Below are 18,719 nucleotides of genomic sequence, written 5' to 3'. Positions count from 1 at the left end.
ACTGATATGGAGCTGAAAGGGTACAAATTGCTTGTTTCTCTTAATGAGAATCATGCAGCATGTGCCAAATCTCTGGGGATAATTAAGGCTGACAAACTTATAACACTTTTAAATTGGCTTTAAGGATTAAGGTTCACAATTATTGTCTGCAACTCCATTTAAAAAAAGCTTCTTCTGTAGGATTCTAAAAAAAGGATTCTTCTGTAGTAACAAAAGAATAGCAGAAGCATAGTATATAAAGCCCAATATCTGTAAAGTCTATGACACTTAATGTGCAAAAATAATTGTCAAAACTGAGTGTAGAAATTCTTCATTTAGTACATTTATTTTTTATCTTATTCTAGTATATTTTAAAACCTTTTCTAGTTCTGTAATCATGCCAGTCTTTGTAATCATGTTATTATTGGGAATATCTATGTATGTTAATAACTTATGTTTTACAGAGCATGAAATCAACACAGCAGAATGTATAAAGAATCTGAGACAGTTACTCAGCAGCTTGCCCAAAGCCCATCACAGCCTCCTTCAGTTCCTGGCTGCTTTCCTGTTAAAGGTATCAACACACAGCGCAGTGAATTTCATGACTCTGGAAAACCTAGCCATTGTGTTTGGGCCTGCTTTTTTTAAGTGAGTACTCTGCTTCTATTTGGCTATTTTTAGTGGTGCTACTAGATCACACTTAAAAATAAGGCTTTTTGTCACAACTATTCATCTAACACTAAGTACAATGTTTTGAAAGTTAAATGACTACATGATGTATTTTGGGCAGATAAGAACAGACTGAGCTGGCTGATCACCGTGGCTCTGTTAGGCCCTTGAAGTATAGAGACAGCTTCAAGTATGAAACCATTGAAGAGGGATTGGGGGGTAGAAAGCCCTCGGATGAGAAGTATTTCTGTTTTCCTAGCAAACCGTGTGCTAGCTGTGGAGGCTACGTAGTAATGACATTGATTCTGAGAAGTCAAGACTGATTCTGACCTTGTAATAGCATTTGATATGAGAGAAAGAACTCTTGTCTATGAAGAAAGAGAAGTATTTCATTCTCCCCTTGTCAAGCAATGTTTGGATATGCCATTGCCACCAGAATGCAAGTTGCTCTCTGAGGGGGACAGAGGCTGCCAGAGCTTGCAGGTAGTAAATGTTAAAAAAGGAAGGATGGCAGGGCCTATGTCAGACAAGTCAAGGTAGTGAGAAGAAACAGCCTAGAGTGGTTTTGGACAGCAGTGGATTTTCCAGTGAAACTGGAATGATTTAGTTCTTTATCCTGTCCTTCATGTTAACACAAGAGGATGTTAAAATCATCGTACCTGTCTTACAGTTTTGCAAGCAACCTTTTTTTAGTGGCTCATAGCCATTCTAGCTTAAGGTGAACTATAAGCCAATGCCATGTTCCATTATTTCCGTGTTAAGAGTTGATATTTTTTTATGCAGTAATAAAAGCCTTGCTAATTTTCACTTTTTTGTATAGCAAGGAAAGTAAGTTATTAGAAAGATATATTCAGCAAAATTAGTACCAAGTATAATAGAGATCAATGATATATTTTGTTTTGTGAACCTATTAAACTTTGCTGCTGTTTCCTGAGGGCTTCTGCATTTGCCTCTTCTTACCTGCTCCATAGGCTTATTGCCAGATGTTGTACCAGTTTATAATCTTTGCAGGTATGAATTAAAGAGTGTGTGGTAGGAGTTATACCATTCAGTCCTGTGAGAATAGGCTTTTACCATGGAGGGTGTTTAGTGATGAAGCAGAGCAATTACAGAACTAAAACCTGAGTTCTTTAATAGCTGGGTGCTAAAATTAGAAAATTGTTGTAGGTAGATAAGGCTTACTTCCAGTATCTAGATTAGTTGGATGGTGATATTTTTTGGTTGTAATATATAGAGGGCTGATGCTATGGGGCCTTCTCCAAAAACCTGTGCTCTTGACCCCAGTACTAACTTGAAAAAAACAGCATTGCCTTCACTCTCCTGACATCAGGCCCCCTTCACCATCACATGGGCTGTGTGTGTGTGCGCGCGCACGCACACAAATGAACACACACACACATACAAAGTACTTGATTTTATTCTTTTATGTCTGTTCCCAAGTTCATTGAAACTATACTGTTGGTTAGAGTGTGGTGCTGCTAATGCCAAGGCTGTGGGTTCAATCCCCGTACGGGGCTATGCTGAGGGTTGGACTAATAATCTCCCGAGGTCCCTTCCAACCTTACCATTCTATGATTCTATACCCACTGATTTCACTATTTCCACAGAAGAGTCCAGTAGGCTATCTGATTGATGAGATGGTTCAGTTTTTAAGCATCTCAAGTGGTTTTGGGTGATGATCCAGCTACTTCTCAGCAGGCCCCTTTGTTTTTTTGAAGTATACTTAATGCTAAAGCAAATGTTTGGGGCAATGACCTGACTGAGAGGTCTTGAAAACAGTCAGCGTCAGACTTCCCTGGTGTCTTTGCTAGAGTGACTTGTCAAGACAATTCAGCTACCATAAATAGAAGTGCATCTGCCCTCTGAACATTATCTCCAGCTTTTTATTAACATCTTGATCTCGCCAGCTCTGGAGAGAAACTGGTAAATCTAGAGCTGATCTCTTTTTGAAATGTATAGCTAGTGTTGCCCTTTCAGAGTTGCCTCCTAAGATTATGCAGAATCACCTTTTTGGAGTTGGGTGTAGGGGCAGAGCCTTGCAACTGTCATATTCTCTCAATGAGATTGTTGTAGTACTTCCTGTGAAGTGACATAAGGCTTCTAATGATTCAGAGTAAACTATTTGTATCCTTCTGAATAAGAGCAAACTTTAAAGGTACTCAAATGCAGCAAGCCAAGTCCACCAACATAGAGAATGAAGTCATACATTTCCTTTATGTCTTTCTGAGCAAGATTTATAGTGCAATTAACCAGAACGTTATTAAACATTTGGCACCCAAAGTCTGAAAAGTAAGACAAGTTAAATAGTCATTGCTGTATTTATTAAGTTAAAGCATGAAAGCTGTGGAAAAGCAACTCCATGTCTAGTTTGCTATGATGTATATGCCATGCAATTGTTGGAAATAACTTTTGGGGTCTAATGTTAACTGCACTTAAGACACTAACTGCCATAGGTGTTAAAACTGTTCTGTGTGTATTCTGGCAATTTGCATCATCATGCAATTACTTTTCCCTCCTTTGACTTTAGCAAAGCAAAGCAGAGTAGATTATATAACCCTCTGTATTTTGAAGTGTTGATCTATTTATATTCAAGTGTAAATTCTACCTATCATTATCCCCTGTCTCAATCTGTTGACACTTATCTGTAGAGACCTGTCATGTCTGTAGTTTCGGTGAAGTGACTGAGTTTGAATATTCAGTACTTGGAACATGGAACATATATGGGCCTTGGGGACACAAAAGTAGAATATAAAACTTGCTGCTGATTACACTTTACAAAACTAAGCTGCATATTCTTCACAGTTAGTAGCTACAGTAATTGCAACACACAAAATATAAGCCTTAGTACAAGTATTAGATTGGAAGTCTCATTACAGAATCACAGAAAGCTCTTATTATCCTGAGTTTTAAATGCTAGAGAACTAGTATCACTGTTCACGTGGAAACAGTGTTAAACAAACTCTCTCCTTTATTTTTAATCTGTTGCAGCACCTTACTTTAATGCTGCTTGTTTTGAATCTTTGGTTGAAATAATCTTCATATTGGAGCTATTCTGTTATAATATTTCTAGTGTTTATACTTCCTGTCCCTGTTCAGGGTGATGGGACCCAAAGCAGGAGTAAGACCCAAAGTTGGGAATAAGACAAGGTGGTAAATTTCAGGAAAAGCATGACTGAATAAAATGTTATAATTTTGCTTCAGTTATCTTGGCAAACCACACCTTCCTGGTTTCTTCTGCCAGCCGTCCTCCCTCATGCTATTTTTCTCCCTGAGATACTAAATAAAGCTATCTTCACTGTTGAGTAGTTGCTCCTCCAGCACCTCCAAGATTGCGTTCCTTTTCGATTTTTTTACCCTGGCATCATCTTCTTATCTTTTGAGACTTCAATCTTAACATCTGCATGATGCCACATTCCTGTTCTCACCTTCTTGTATGTAAGGGAACCAAAAAAGTAATTCATGGGTCAGGTGTCAGACTGGCTACTGCCTGGACTTTCTTTGCTAAGCTCTACTTTTAAACCACCTTCCACTATTGATATCTTTCTGCTCATCCTCTGACATATTTATTTCTATTGCTCTTCATCCTTCTCTTATCAGCTGGTCTCTCCTCGCACTGGTGCACTTGTTGTTTGAGGAGAAAGTGTTTTATCAGAGATTAGACTGATACCACTTGAATTTCTGTGGGTACTTTGTTATGCCTTATATTGGTAAATCGATTTCTGCTAATAATGTTAATAAGCAATTGTTCCATGAGTGCATAAAGATACTAGCCAACTATCTCTTTTCTTTCACTCACTTTGACTTATTCTTTCTGTAAATTTAGAGACTTGCTGGCCTGATGTTCATACACAAGCCAGCAGGAATCTTAGCAGATCTGAAAAAAGCCAAGGCGTAAACTCTGGATGTTTTAGCTTGCATTTGCGGCAGAGCAACTTTTTGAAAGATCTCAGTTCTCTCAAGGAAATCAGTAGTTGATTACTGTTGATCAAATTTTAATCGTTATCCCTTGTAGTGAGTGTGATTCGCACTAAAAGCGATTATGGCGTATGTGTGTGAAGTACCTACCTAGTAGCTGTGCTCTTCCTATTAATGTGTTCCTGGGTTCAGCAGCATGTGAGTATGTTTCCTCTACTGCCAGCCTGACAATATAGCTATGCTGCCTATCAGCGGAAGTATCCGAAGAGGCAGTAAGTGACTGTTTTACTAAATTAATTGGAAGTCATTCTGTAAATGTGGATGCGTAGAAATGTATTTTCCACAGTTTGTATTATTGTTGTATTGTCACCCATGACTGTCTGAGGATGAGAAGACATTGATATTTGGAGCTAAGTGGAGAATCATACCCCAGAGTGCAGCTATGATTTGTTTTAAGTTGAATTGAGAATGTGACTCTTTCTTCTTTTATTTCCATTGTGATTGAGAAGTAGGTGCCCAAGACATAGGCTGCTAGTAAAGGAAAGAGGGCTCCTGGCAAGAAGGGAGAGAAAGCTCTTTATCCTCACAAACAACTGTGGAGTGCTCCTGGCCAGTAAGGAGTTAACAGTAGGTAGAGATGGATTAGGGAACCAATGTGTAAGTTAAAGAAGCTGAAAAAGAAGGCAAGGAACTAAAAAGATTGCTTGTATGGCTTGTAAATTGAGGGTGTTAATATTTGGATAAGCTATGAATAATCTGTTAGGACTGCTTTATGCAGGAATGGCTGTTGCACAGTGAGCCAGTACTTAGTGCTTAGGACTTTTTTTTTTGGGGGGGGGGAGGGGGGGGGTGGACTGTGAGTATACTCTGAGAAAGAGGGATCCAAAAAGGAGAAACGACACAGTAGTTTGTCCTGTAAATCTTTCTGAGTTCATACCTATTTATAATTGTATTTAATTCTACTTAAACCATCCTCATTCAAAAGGAACCCAAACTCAAGTTCTTACAGAGACAATAGTAAGTTTATAAAAGAGTAGATAAATGAAAGCACGTGATCTGAACCCAGTGTGTGTATTTTTACTTTAAAAATCACAAATGAATAACAAATATACTGCCTGATTTGACAGACAGAAGAATGATTTGTGCATGTCTGCTTTAGCCTCTAGAGTTTATGAATTTCTTGTTTAAATATTAAAATTGTTCTGGGTGGAATTGAGCTGGTGCAGCATGGCTGAAGAAGCTGGATTAGTCGACAGCATTTATGTAAATGTCCTCCAAGCCCACAGATGGTTCATGAGGTGAATACATAGTTTCTTCAGGAAATGAGATTACAATTCCACATAATGAATACCCTGACTTTAATTAAATGATTCCAACTTGGACTATTTGCAGGTATAGTACAACTACTACTTAAAAACACACATGCATGCACATATGTGCAGACACACATGGAAAACATTAATGCAAGGATCCAATATTCTAGTGCATGTGACTGTAGTCTGTGAAATCATAAATCTTTACAGTGATCAGATTTTTACCTAGTGTTTTTTCCAGACAATTTTGACAATAAGATATGATTCCAGTTGTTAAATTTCACCCTTGTAAGCTAAGCTGGAACAGCACAACTCTCTTCCACCCCCAGAACAATTTCTAAACCACTGAGTGGTGGCAGGTTCCTGGGATTTTTTGCCCTCTTCATCCTTGATTTTTATGAACTACATGGCTGAATTATTACTAGGTTCTGGCTATTTTGTTACGCTGCCTCAAAAGATTCAATGTAATGTAAACCACAACATCAAACTGAGACTTCATCACTGTGAGGCTACCAGCATTATGTTCCCACCAAATGAAGACAATCCTTGCCCCAGTGGTCACCTTTTGGAAATGGTACTGGAGCACCATTTTATCCAGTCTCCCAGCTGGCTGCTTTGCTGAATTATTAAGGGTACTGGAGGGTTCCCTGGGTGACTTATCACTTACCTGTGATCTGTTAAGCTTAATCAACTTGCTCTTCCCTTAGGATCCCCGTGAGTCCCTTGGCTTGTGAAGAACAAAAGCTTTGCAATAGCTTCCTACTGTATTTGCTTCAACACTATGAGATGCTTTTTGTTGATTTGAACCCTTGTTTCTCACCAAGACAAGCAGACGATCCTCAGGTAAGAAAGTTACATTAATTGATTCAGCAAGGAATTGAAAGTGTTTTGCTAGATTATAACCTACGGGTGCAAATGTATTTGCTTATGCATAGAGTAATGAATGACTATAGCTTGTTGCCAGCAATGCAAATATTAGTTGCATGCCAAAGCTGGAAGGGAAACATGAGTGTTTAAATTTCTGATTTTGTAAAGAATGCAAGTGGAAGAGTGAAAGGTAAAGAATAAATTCCCAACTTCTTCCACTTGAAATATCTTTACTTCATCAATGCCACTGGATTTTTCTTCAAGAAAAATACTGTGTGCGAGTTTGTGTGTGTATGTTTGGCTGTACATTGGTGAAGCAGGAAAGCCAAAGCAGAAGAGTGAAATCTCTCTCACCTTTTCAAAAGTCAGTGAGTGTTTCAACCTCTCCTTGGACATATTTTTTCTAAAATGACACAATACTTTGATTCCTTGTTTGCCATGTTTGTCAAAAACCTCCTGGTGAAAGAAGAATGATAAACTAGTTAACAAGAAATCTTTTATTGGAAAAAAGCTTGAGGGAAATATAGTAGGAAAACCCGCATTCTAATACTGCACCATGAAGTTACCACATATTCCTGCAGTCTAGGACTATTTCAGTAGTCCTAGCATGCCAGATCAGGTGAAGTGTTATGAGAGATTTGCACTGAGTGTAACTCTAGGTCATGGTGCTTGTGTTTGTGACTCCTTACTTCCTCAGCTTCTCTCTCCACGTATCTCTGATAAGAAAAGCCAGTGGACTTCTAGTACAAAGTGACATTCAGTATTTATAGCATATTATATATCCCAGAACAGTACTGGGACTTTAATACCTTGTGTCTTGCTCCTTGGAACACCTCTTTTAAAATAATTCCTGTATAACCTTAGGTGCAACAGACAAAACATGCCAATATGAGAATGTTTCTGACATATTCCTCCTGTGTTACAGGATATGGCCCTAGTCTAAAACTAGGGCTGTTTAATGGAAAACAGTGTTGGAGCCCACAGCTCTAGCTCCCCTCACACTTCTCCACCTAAAGATGGCTGATGCCGGTACTGTCATTGAGAATTCCTGCAACCTGTACTCAAACGATTATCCAAGATCAGATTATCCAAGATCAGAATGTTAGCTATCCCATTGTGTCTGCCCCAGCGTATAAAACTAGGTAGAATAAGAAGCATCAGCAGCTAAAGGAAGCTGGAAGGAGTTAGAGAAGCCAGGAGCTCTGGCTTTCTATTGCAACACCTTTGTTTTAGAAGCAACTTCACTCCCTGTAATTCTGCAAAATGTCACAGTCTGTCTGGGATTGTGGTGATGTGGGAAAGAAATCTGCTGAAAAGATCCTTTCAAGTTCTTTAATAAAATCCCAGACAAGGCATAGCCATGAGGCACTCTCCTGCTCTGAGGTAAGCTTATGAAAGAAATCATATCTGTGGGTGAGAAGGGAATTCAGTCCTCTCTGGTTGATCTTGTTTTTGTAATTTCTGGCAGGGAACCCAGCGCATTGGATAGATATCCATCATCATTCATAATATAACAATTGCTCAAAGTCTGTTAAACTGGAAACATTAAAGTTAGGTTTACAAACTAAACATTAAAAGTGTATGCAGTAGTTCCAACAAAGTAAACAAAAAGTGAAATGGCAAATCTAGCATAGATCCCTTGTTGCTTCCTGGAAATGAAACTTGCTTTTATTGGCTGTTTCTCTTGAAATAACTTAAAGCAGTTACATTGATACTTGTGTCCAGACTAGTGCCTCATTGCTGCCTTAGATGCTGCCCTAATTAGTAGAGCCTTAACAAATTAAAGCCATAGTAATCTGGCAGGCATGCCACGCAGCTAACTTGTACTTTGCCTTCAGATCTGTAGTTTGTAGCCTGAGAAAGATAAGAGCCACTGCTCCTGGGCAGAGCTCATAGTACGCCTTGAAGTGCTGAGAGTGTGCAACAGTAACAGTCCCTTTCATCCCGTCTACTCTACCTCTGCAGTCTGATTCAGGATGACTGAATCGAGGAAGAAAATTTTGGGGAAAAATGATTTTTTCAAAGTACCAGTCCAGTAGTTCAAAACTATTATTCTGTGTTGAGTTGTAGACCACGTACACCCATCTCTTCCATCTAAAGATAATGGTTTAAAAGATAAATCTAAGCTACTCTGTGTTTTAGTCTGACCTCTTTCCTGTCACTGTATGTTTTGCATCTTATTTTTTTCTTCTTAATATGTAGTTGGAATGCTGTAAAATTCTGACAGACTTTTAATGTCCCCTAGCATGTAAAGTGATTCTGTAATCTGTCCTAGTTCACAAGCTGTTTTAATACTGAACTGATTTTCCTGTTTTATTTAAATCATTCTTAAAAAAAGAAGTTAGACAATTCAGTGTTTGTTTTGACCTGAGGTCTCTCTGATAGTTGTGTTCAACCTGAAGCATGTCACTAACTGTGTTGAAAGTGCAGATTAGCTAAGCTCCTGTAATGTAATTAAATTACGAGTCAACCTTGCTTATAGCATTTTGTCATGCTCTTTACTCTCCTTATTTCTGAATCTTACGTTCCAGATAAAGTTGACTTTTGCATCTAGACGAACAGGTTTTTTTCATATCCCATTTCTGTACAGAAATCATAGAAAAATGCTTCCTGAATTATGCATGCTGCCTTTGTCCTGCTGACAAACAGAAGCTGACTTTGTGGGTGCGTACAAGCCACTGCATGCCTCTCCATCAATGCATGGGATTAACTAGAAGGAAAGCCTACTCCTTAAGGAAATAACGTTCATTTCTAGTTTTATTCCTTTATCTTTTATGCGTGTTTCACTTTACAAGGCTACAGGGACTGCCTGTTAAGTGGATCCTATCTATTTAGTCCCAGCAGTAGTGGAACCATGTTATAAAGCAAGTGCAAAGACCCTGGGGGCTGGTAAAGGGAGGGGACATCCTGTGCCAGGGAAGCTCTTCCCTAGACCTGCAAGTCGGCCATGGCCACCTCTGAGCTGTTTTCTGAAACTATGCAGCATGGTTTTGAGTTGGTTGAAATGCTATAACTAAGTATTTCAAGGAGACTTTATCTATTTGAATTATGGTTTTGTTGGGAAGGCTTTTGTGGTCTAGAGGGTTTTGACAATCTTGGGGTTTTGGCCTCTTTCAAAGAGGAAGTGCGTGTTTCAGCATTAATGCAATTTTGTGAAAACATGTCGTGCCTCCCTTTTATCCGAAGTTGCCAGAAAAAAAGAATTGTAGTCTCCTAGATAGACTGTCCTCAATTTAGAGGATGGCTAATGACTTAAGTGTCATGACTTAATTTTCCTTTAGTAATCCCATGACAATGCTTGTGAAATTAGTTGAAATCTTCAAAACAAAACAAAAACAAAAAAACAAACCAACAAACAGGAGCTCATTATTCTATAAACTGAAATTTCCAGGTTAGATTAAAGTATCTTGTCAAAGTCATTTCGCCTGGATAGCAGAACATTGCTCCATTCATTTTTGTGGCTATAGCAATATTTACTTAGTTTAAACTGGTACAGATCTTGACTATTTTTTTCATTTAAGTTCTTTGCTTAGCAAAGAGAAATTTTAGTTGAGTTTGCACATGAACATAGCAAATCCCATATATCCCACATGAAATGCCAGGGGATTTATCAATGCTTTGGAGGGACTGCTGTTATGTTATAGAAGGATTTCTTTGTATTACTTCCCCTTCCACAAAAATGTGTTTTTTTAACCTTTGTAAATTTAGCAAAAGCATGGACTCATTTAACATTAAGTTTTAGTTTTGTGTTTGTGTAATACCTAAGCCAGAAGACTGGATTAAAAAAATGCCCTACATTTAGGATCAAAGTAGGACCTGGATCACCACAAAAGTTGTGGGCAATAAATTGTAAGGATGTAATTTTTCTTCTGGAAAAGCAGTAGAGTGTGTTTTATTGATTATAGCCATAAGGATTTGATGAAGTGCACTGTACCCTGGGTAAGTGTGACAGAAAGCAAATGAACAAAGTGAATATGCCTGGAGCATTCACTACTAGTTCTGGATCTTCAGTGCCAGAGCCTATCTGCCAGTGGGGGAGGAACGGCACAAGTAAGGTGGTGTTTCTGTGCCAAGCCCGTGACTTGCAGCGCACCTTCCTGTTATTGGCAGTCTGTATCTCTAAAAGGAGGGATGTACCTCGTACCCATTTTTACCAAGCAGCGACATATAGAGGGAATGCTGCTACCTTAATGTTTGCCTCAGCATTGCTGGGGAGTTTTCCAGACAACTGCTCTGGGAGACTGCTGTTGGATTTTAACTCCCTTCTGTGACTTACTGGAATTTGCTACTATCTCCTTTTCTCTCTCTCTCCCCCTTTGCATCCCCAATACCTAGTCTGGGGTTTCTTTGGCTGGTGAAGGCTGCGCTAGGAAAGAATATTGGCAGCAGGAGGTGTACTGCATGTGATGCGAAGTGTGCCGTCAGCTGAGCTTTACTGCTGCGAGTGGCTTGAGCATGGAAGAGGGTACTTGGTCTGATTGAAATCCTGTTGGTCAAATTCAAATCCTGTGGTTTTGTAAGGGATGTGCAAGAACAGAGGTGCAATGATCACCTTAGCTTATTACAGTCTTCTGTCACTGTCTTCTGTCATTCAGTAATTCAAAATGATATAAAGTGAGTGGGAGGGGAAGGTCTTTCTAAAACTAGTCACCCGTGTATACCTTTCCTGCCTTGGAAAAATGTTCATACGGAGACTTGCTGAGGAAGAGCTGTCAGCGGAGAGCTGTCTGGGTTACTTTTCAGTCTGTGAATGCTTATGCTCAGTTTTGTTGTGAACAGAACATCTGAAAAGCCCTACTGTAGTCGCACTTGCAGAGTTTATATTGATTACAGATTAAGGAGTATTATATGCAGTTGGTGCAGGAGAGTAATACTCCGTATGTTTAGAGCGGCCGCTGGTTGCTGGCTTTGCTTACTATGCTCATCTACACTACCAGGAAGAGAATAATAATTAATCGGCTGGTTTCCACATGGGGATGACAAAAATTTCTACTTTCAAAGGAGCTGTGTGGTCTTGCTCTGATGTGCTAAAAATTTACCACCAAACCAAGGACTTGCAGCTCTCAGATTTTCATGTCTCAGGTCTGCAGTAGACACTGAAGCTGGCTGAGTTTTCTTCCACTTGGTGTCAGCATTGTTCTCTGTCACTCCCAAGACATATTTGCTTTGAACATAACTCTTTAATATGTTTTAGTTTTGAGTACCTGCCTTAAAATTAGGTATTACGTTTCTGCTAATATAGCAGAGCATCAGCCCATCCCTTTCTCAGAGAAGCGTGAAGGAAGGGTATAAATTCACTTCCAAACCATTATGAAATGCAGGCCTTCTTTATTTTATTTTATATAGTGTCACCTTTCTTTCCTCGTCAAGATCATCAGTAACATTTGTTACCACTTTTGTATTCCTTTTCTTTGGTGTACATGAGCAACTTGATTTATTCCATCAGGACTTTTTGCCAGAATAACAGCAGAGGAAATTCATCCCTTGGGAAATTAAAAGTATTTTTACTGAAGGGCTTGTGATATGTAAGCATCGAAATATTTCAGGCTTTTACTTGCCATTGGCTATAATAATGAGAGAGAGAGAGAGAGAAAGCCATTCTTTTAAAGCCTTGGTAGTCTTTCAGTTCATGCAAGGGTAGGGATGGGAATGGGAGAGCTTTACAGAGAAGCAGACAAGCAATGTAAAATAAAAGTCTAACCTCAGAAAAATTTCATTGTCAGGAAAAATCAAAAGAAGAAAATCCTCCTTAAAAACAAACAAACAAACAAAAAAACAAACAAACAAAAAAAACCCCACTATAGTCTTCATAGAAACTCAGGGCATCTGCTAGGTGGAGCTATGCAGCAGTGAATTTAATAGGCATATTGTCAATCCACACCTTCCTCTCAGGTCCTTCCCCCCCTCTGCTTGCCTCAGTTCCAAGACTACTTTGTTCCTCTTTAATGAGTTTACAAGGCCTGTCCCAGCGAAGATATAAACATGCTGAAGTGCTTACATAGGTTTTTTTTCTTCTGTAATTTAATTGTTCGTTAGTCCTATAAAACTAAAGGCTGCAGAACTTGTGCAATATCAGCTGCCAGGAGCATATGATGAGTGTTTAAGTGTAGCTGCATGAAGAAAGGCATGGCTGAATCTTGAAAGCATGCAACTGTCTTACAGCCTAATGCAGATTCACTCTCTCCCAGCTTATTTGGGATTTTCCTGTAGAGTTTTTAGTTTCTTTGCTTCATGTCAAAAAGGAAGTTGTGTTCATGAGTCTGCATTTCTGTTAAATAGTTTCTAGAGCTATCAAACTAAATACTGGGTACCTTTTCCTTTTGCTCTGAAAAAGGAAAAGGATGAAATATTCCTATAATAAAAATACAAATGCAGCAGACCAAAAACATGAGAAACGAGAGGAAATGGATGGCAAAGATGCATGCTACTCCTGTTCCCCAGGGTTCTTAGCCCAATATATCTTTATTTTCTTAAATGATTTGTTGAAAAAATAGGAAGGATTAACCAGAAAAAGAGCCTGTAAAAATATTGTGGAAAAATTATCGTGATGCTTCAGAAAGTTTTAGTAGGAACAAATAACACCTCCTTACGTGCTTTTTTTCCAGATGCGTTTCTAGTCTGCTCAAAGGCCATTTTTTATTTTAAACAAACATTATTGCAGTTCAGCTTTGCACACGCAGGTTGGCCTGTGTGATTGATCACATGGGCTATGGAAGCTGAGAGTCTGTCAACAGCCTTAATTCTGATTTTTGAATTTCTGCTGACCATCTTCTTTAAGTAGATGTTGCACTATTCCCTGAAGACTGCAGATGAGCATGCAATGATTCTGGCTAGTAGGGAAATAATAGCTTGGGCCCTAGGCTGTTCTGCCAATGACTGGTTAGTTGCCTGTGTCTGGAGATGATCACGTTAAAGGATATTAATTTGGGCTGAATTTTTCCATAAGCATTTATGAAGAGAATGAGCAAGTCCAAGGACTGCTGCCACACCATCCAGCCTCTGTTTCGGTGCACTGCTGGAAATATGAGCAGGAGCTGCTGCTGTCTCCAGGATTCTCATAAGAGTAGCTGTGGGAGCTGAGCTTTCAGCTCTTTCAGGAAAGCCTTGTACCACCACTGGTCCTCGGGGAGCGTGGCCTGCCCTGCAGAAGGGGGAGGAGGGGAGTGCCGATTGCCAAAGCCACGGTCAGAAACTAGGAGTTAAACTTGCACCCTTCTGTCTATCCCTCTGGTTGGCACCTGGCACTAGGAATTTCCCAAGCAAAGGGATGCTGGGGCCTCTCTGACTGTAGGCAGGAAAGAGGCCTCTGTGCCAGGTCAGGATACAGCCGATTGCCCTGTAAACATTGAGGATAGGCATGCTGGATAAATAGGTGGGTGTTAGTAGAAGACAACAGGAGGTGACGTTTCGTCCTAGTAGGATTTCTTTATACAGCCCAAACTCTACAGCTTTAGGGTTTTTTTGTGTTTTATTTATATATATTTTGTCCCATGCAAAGCATTAAGCTGAATGGGACTTAATTAGAAGAAAATAATTACTATAAAAAAGAAACCTTGATATACCGAAGTGCCTACATGATGGTTTTGATATTTTCATTGAACATTGGAAAACAAGTGAAGAAATTGTGATTAAAGACTCTTCCTCCCATATTGTTTCAATTATCAACCTTCTAATTCTGTTTTAAAATTCACTGGGAACTGTGTGAATATCTTTGAGCTTTATAATCCTTTTCACTAATCAATACAGGAGGACCATTCAGCAATAATAAACAGTAAGCTAAACTTAAATTTATACTGTACACTGTTATTCAAATCCGTACAGTACTTTTAAGTATGCTTACCTTTTGCATATTTTCACTAGCAAAATATAGCCATATATCTACTGCTCAGTTGCAAGGAATGATGGATGAATGGAGTATTTCCGTGATTAAATATCTGATCGACTGCTTTACTTTTCTTCCAACTTTTGCTTTCATATTCTGAATGTTTAGTCTAGGCAAATTCCTACCTATTTTGCTAACCATTTATATTCCATAATGCTTTCTAGGCTTAACCAAAATGTCTTGGGCCAAGGGAGGGAGCAAGATAAATTTATCTTCAAAATTAATATTAAATTGGCTAGAAAACGATATAGAAGAGCTGCATCTATTTAATTACCCTTTGTAACCACTAAGCATGGTTCACATTAGAAGCTTAGGCAACTTGCAAAAAATGCTGCTGACAAACCAACGGGCTGCTGTGTTGTAGATAACAAGTAAGCTGAGCATGCTTTCTTTTCACATGCCTTTAGTAATTTGGATGTTACAAAGAAGATAGTCTTTTCATCTTTATTCTAAATCTTCCAAGAAGCTTCTAGCAAATTTGTAATTGCAGGCAGACATGTCAGCTAAAAGAATAACCTTCTTGATCTGCCTTGAGTATGAGTTATTAGCAGCAGAAAATGATGTTCATTTCTTTACCACCTTATCACCTGTATTCATATGGTAACAAGTGCACTATGCTTTCTGACCAGGGAGAGCATAAACAGATGAAATCTAAATCCAGATCCATGTAATCATCATTCTTTCTAAAGTACATTTTTTTGTAATGTCTACAACAAAAAGGAGAGGAGGTGAAATAAGTTATGCTTAAAACTCACAGATAAATTGTTTCTAAAATGTATGCTTAGAATTTTCCTAAATGGTGATTAGGGGGAAAAAAAACAAAAAAACAAAAAAACACTCCCCAAAACTTTGCAAGGCTTTGCTCCAGTTTCTTTTTTTAAGCCCTTTGCTAAGATTTGAGATACATATTTCTAATTTTTGTTGTTGCATTTTCTTCCAGTGTAGGGGCTGCCTTATTTAAATAAAGAAGTTCATACTGAGTCAAATTAAAAGAAAAAAAATCAAAATCTTTTTATATGCATAAAAAGAGGATAACATTTTTAATACTAAGCTGTCTCTCTTGAAGCTTGGCACTGCCATGACCAGCCTGTAGAAGGAAAAAAAAAAACTCTCCAAAGTAGGATATGATAACTTCAGCTGAAGGACAGAAGACCTCTTAAGAATACTGAGGGGAATGGTGAATCTCTTTAGTGCAGTTTCTTCTCACTTAAATACTACACTATGTGATGTTCCCTTCTTTGGAATCTTTAAATACCATGGATTTCTTTTTCTAATCTAAGTTACCTTTAGAGTTGAAGGGTTGCTACTGCCCCTGCCTGGTGTTCAACTCTGACTCTTTAATTAGTTGAAAGAGAGGAAAAAATTACTAGTGAAAAATAGAAGAATACAGTAAATATCAGCTGACAATCACTTCAATGAAGAAGTTGCAAGTGGTGTTGTCTACTGACCCTGTTGCAGGTCACTTACTCATAGCAGCATGTTCATTCTGGAAAGTGCAACAATCCCTTTAAGTATTCTCCCTCTCAGTCTCTCAAGTTTTTTCCCTTTTTAAAAAGTGACAATATATTCTATCCTTTTTTGAAGCTCTTGATATTACAAAGTAGGACAAACACTGGGTCTTAGAGAGATCTTTTTATGTTTATTTTTTGTTCCTTATTTAATTAAAGCTAACGGGTCAGAGGAGTGAAATGAATTGAGAGGAACAGCAAGGTTTTTTCCATACCACCATGCATCTCAGCCTGGTTTTGCAGAGGCAGCTCTTGTTGTGAACTTTATTTTGTAAGAAGAAAAATTCCTGGAAAAATCATTGGAAAATCCTGGAAAATCAATGGGTCGGTGCCTGGATATGCTAGTAAAATTGTTATTCCTGTACCTGTATCACCTCTGCTTTGATTTGTGTAGGTGATGTGGTGGGTCTCCCTGAATAAAGCTACTTTGACTCTGGAATGATCTTGTGAAGAAGAGAGTACTATTCCTGAACTAGGAATGCTTTCAAGGCATTTTGCAAGACAATATTTTACTTACAGCAGAAAAGATACACTTTTTACAGACAATGCCAGCTTACTGTTTTCTTGTGCTCGACACATACAATAGGCAACCTTCTACCCTAGTAGAAGCAAAGAGCATGTGCCATTGTGGATAGTGCTATGCCAATCTCATTACTCTAGGTGGTGCTTGGATATTATTGTGGGAAGCTTGGAGTATCTTAGATAAAGTGGAGCGTACATCTTGAATTATACAACGGTGATCTCTTGAATTTTTTACAGGGTATCTGCATTTTATCCTCAGGCAACAAGTCAACAAATTTAAACCAAAACAGCTCTGTGAAGCAAGTAAATCCAAATTAGTATATGGAGTATGTGGAGGCCTTGTCACTGAATATTCAAGAAGGAAGTCTGTCTAGTAAAAGCTGCTAGAACTATAGATAGGAGTTGTTTATGAGGATTAAGCCTGTCAAGTGAGAGTTTAGGAGTTTGCTTTGTTTTGCTCTGTTTAACTAGTTGTAAGCACAAAAGGAAAGGAGGACCCTTGTCATTTTGAAGGAATAGAGCCTGAGGATCTAAATGAAATTCTAGGTCAGACAAGGGCTTTTAGGTTAATCTCCTAAATAATAGGAAAATTCTTGATTTGACACAACTGTGAATTCCATTGGTTTTCTGATTTGCCTTTTAATATAAGTTGGTTTTGCCTTTAAAAACAAAAGGGATCTTTAGCATTGTTTGCAAGCATCATCTTGTCCAGTATTTGTATATTCATATTTTCATTTCTGGACTGTGTTCACGATTTTTTATCTTCCCAAATGTACTCTTCAGTCACAGTTCAAAAAGCAACCCCTCTTTAAGCTTGCAACCACGTTTCCTTCGGCATCTGATATTAGAAAGAAGAAAGCATGTCCATTTGAGAGCTTATTACAGGAAAGAAATTGAACAAAGCCCACCCAAGCTTTTTGCATAAGCTCTAGGGGAAAAACAATGCAAAACCCAGTGTTACTGCTGGGATATATGTTCTCCCTTTTCAGATTCAGAGAAGGATTGGGAAAAAAAAAGAAAAAAGAAAGGCATTTGCTTTCAAATCTTACTAATATGAATTGAGAGTAAGCCCGTTTCAGTCAGTGAAATTATATCGATCTTGATAGGAAGCTGGACTCATGACTAACAAGCTGACAGTCTCCAAGCCAGACAAAAATCATATCCTGTGAATCTTTGTTTCATAGTATACGTTGAAGTGAGAAACCAAGAGAATCATCATCTCATAGGCCACGGTTGAGGTGTTACTGACCTAATGGAGGACGTAAACTTCCCGGGAAGGGTGTGACTGGGGCTGGAGACATTATTAGCAAGTGCTATAGAAGAAAGAACCAGGATGTGAGGAGAAAGCTAATGGAACACAAGATAAACTTTCCTGTAAATGGTTTAACTAAGATGTAGCTAAGTAATGCAGATTCTTGCAGAGACAATACTTTTCCCCTTGTAGCTAGAGTGGAAAGGGAGAAAAAAAGAGGCTAGTGCAGCCTCATCTGAATTTGAGTATGTTGCTTCCTGATCCAGGTGACTCCACTCGCTTGGTGTTCGTGCTAAGCCGGATTGCCCCTGGGTCTGGCGTGATGTGTTAGCTCAGGCTGTGAGTCCAGGAACAGTTGTGTATCTGGACTTTCCCATCACGCATCCTTCCCATTTCACCACCAGAAGGAAAGATGACTCTAGATACTTCTGTCTAATGAATTCTATGGAAAGACTGTTGATGCTTTGGATCAGCCCGGGAGGTTTGTGCTAGGATTAACTTGGAATATGTGTCTTATACTCACTGATGAGTATGAGCTATTTTTCTTGCATTTTTCTGACATTCATAGTTATGCAGGGATCCCAATGCTGTGCAAAGGTGCTAGAGCTAGCTCAGCAATTTGGATAGAGTAGATTAGATTGGACTATTTTGCTAATGTAACTGCTTCTAGTACCTGAGGTAGTGTGGTCATACCCACTGTTCAACAAGGTATAGAAGTTAGGGGAAGAATGTGTTTTTTCCTGGATACATGTTCCTGAATATCTTATGCATTTATTGTTTGTTTTTAAATGATCAAGTAAAACAGCTTGTGA

At 38.7% G+C, this 18,719-nt stretch overlaps 1 protein-coding gene across 1 annotated transcript in view; it reads left to right on the top strand.

The window, feature by feature from the left end:
- FAM13C (family with sequence similarity 13 member C) overlaps positions 1–18,719 on the top strand; it is a 108,599-nt gene that overhangs the window by 4,909 nt on the left and 84,971 nt on the right. Inside the window, exons 4-5 of the mRNA XM_062580464.1 lie at positions 444–627; positions 6,584–6,719. Coding sequence (XP_062436448.1) covers positions 444–627; positions 6,584–6,719 — 320 coding nt within the window. The remainder of the gene's footprint in view (positions 1–443; positions 628–6,583; positions 6,720–18,719) is intronic.

This window comes from Rhea pennata, chromosome 7, assembly GCF_028389875.1.
Source record: "Rhea pennata isolate bPtePen1 chromosome 7, bPtePen1.pri, whole genome shotgun sequence".
Lineage (NCBI taxonomy): Eukaryota > Metazoa > Chordata > Aves > Rheiformes > Rheidae > Rhea > Rhea pennata.
Note: the sequence above shows the minus strand (reverse complement) of the source record. Positions and strands in the feature narration are given on the sequence as shown.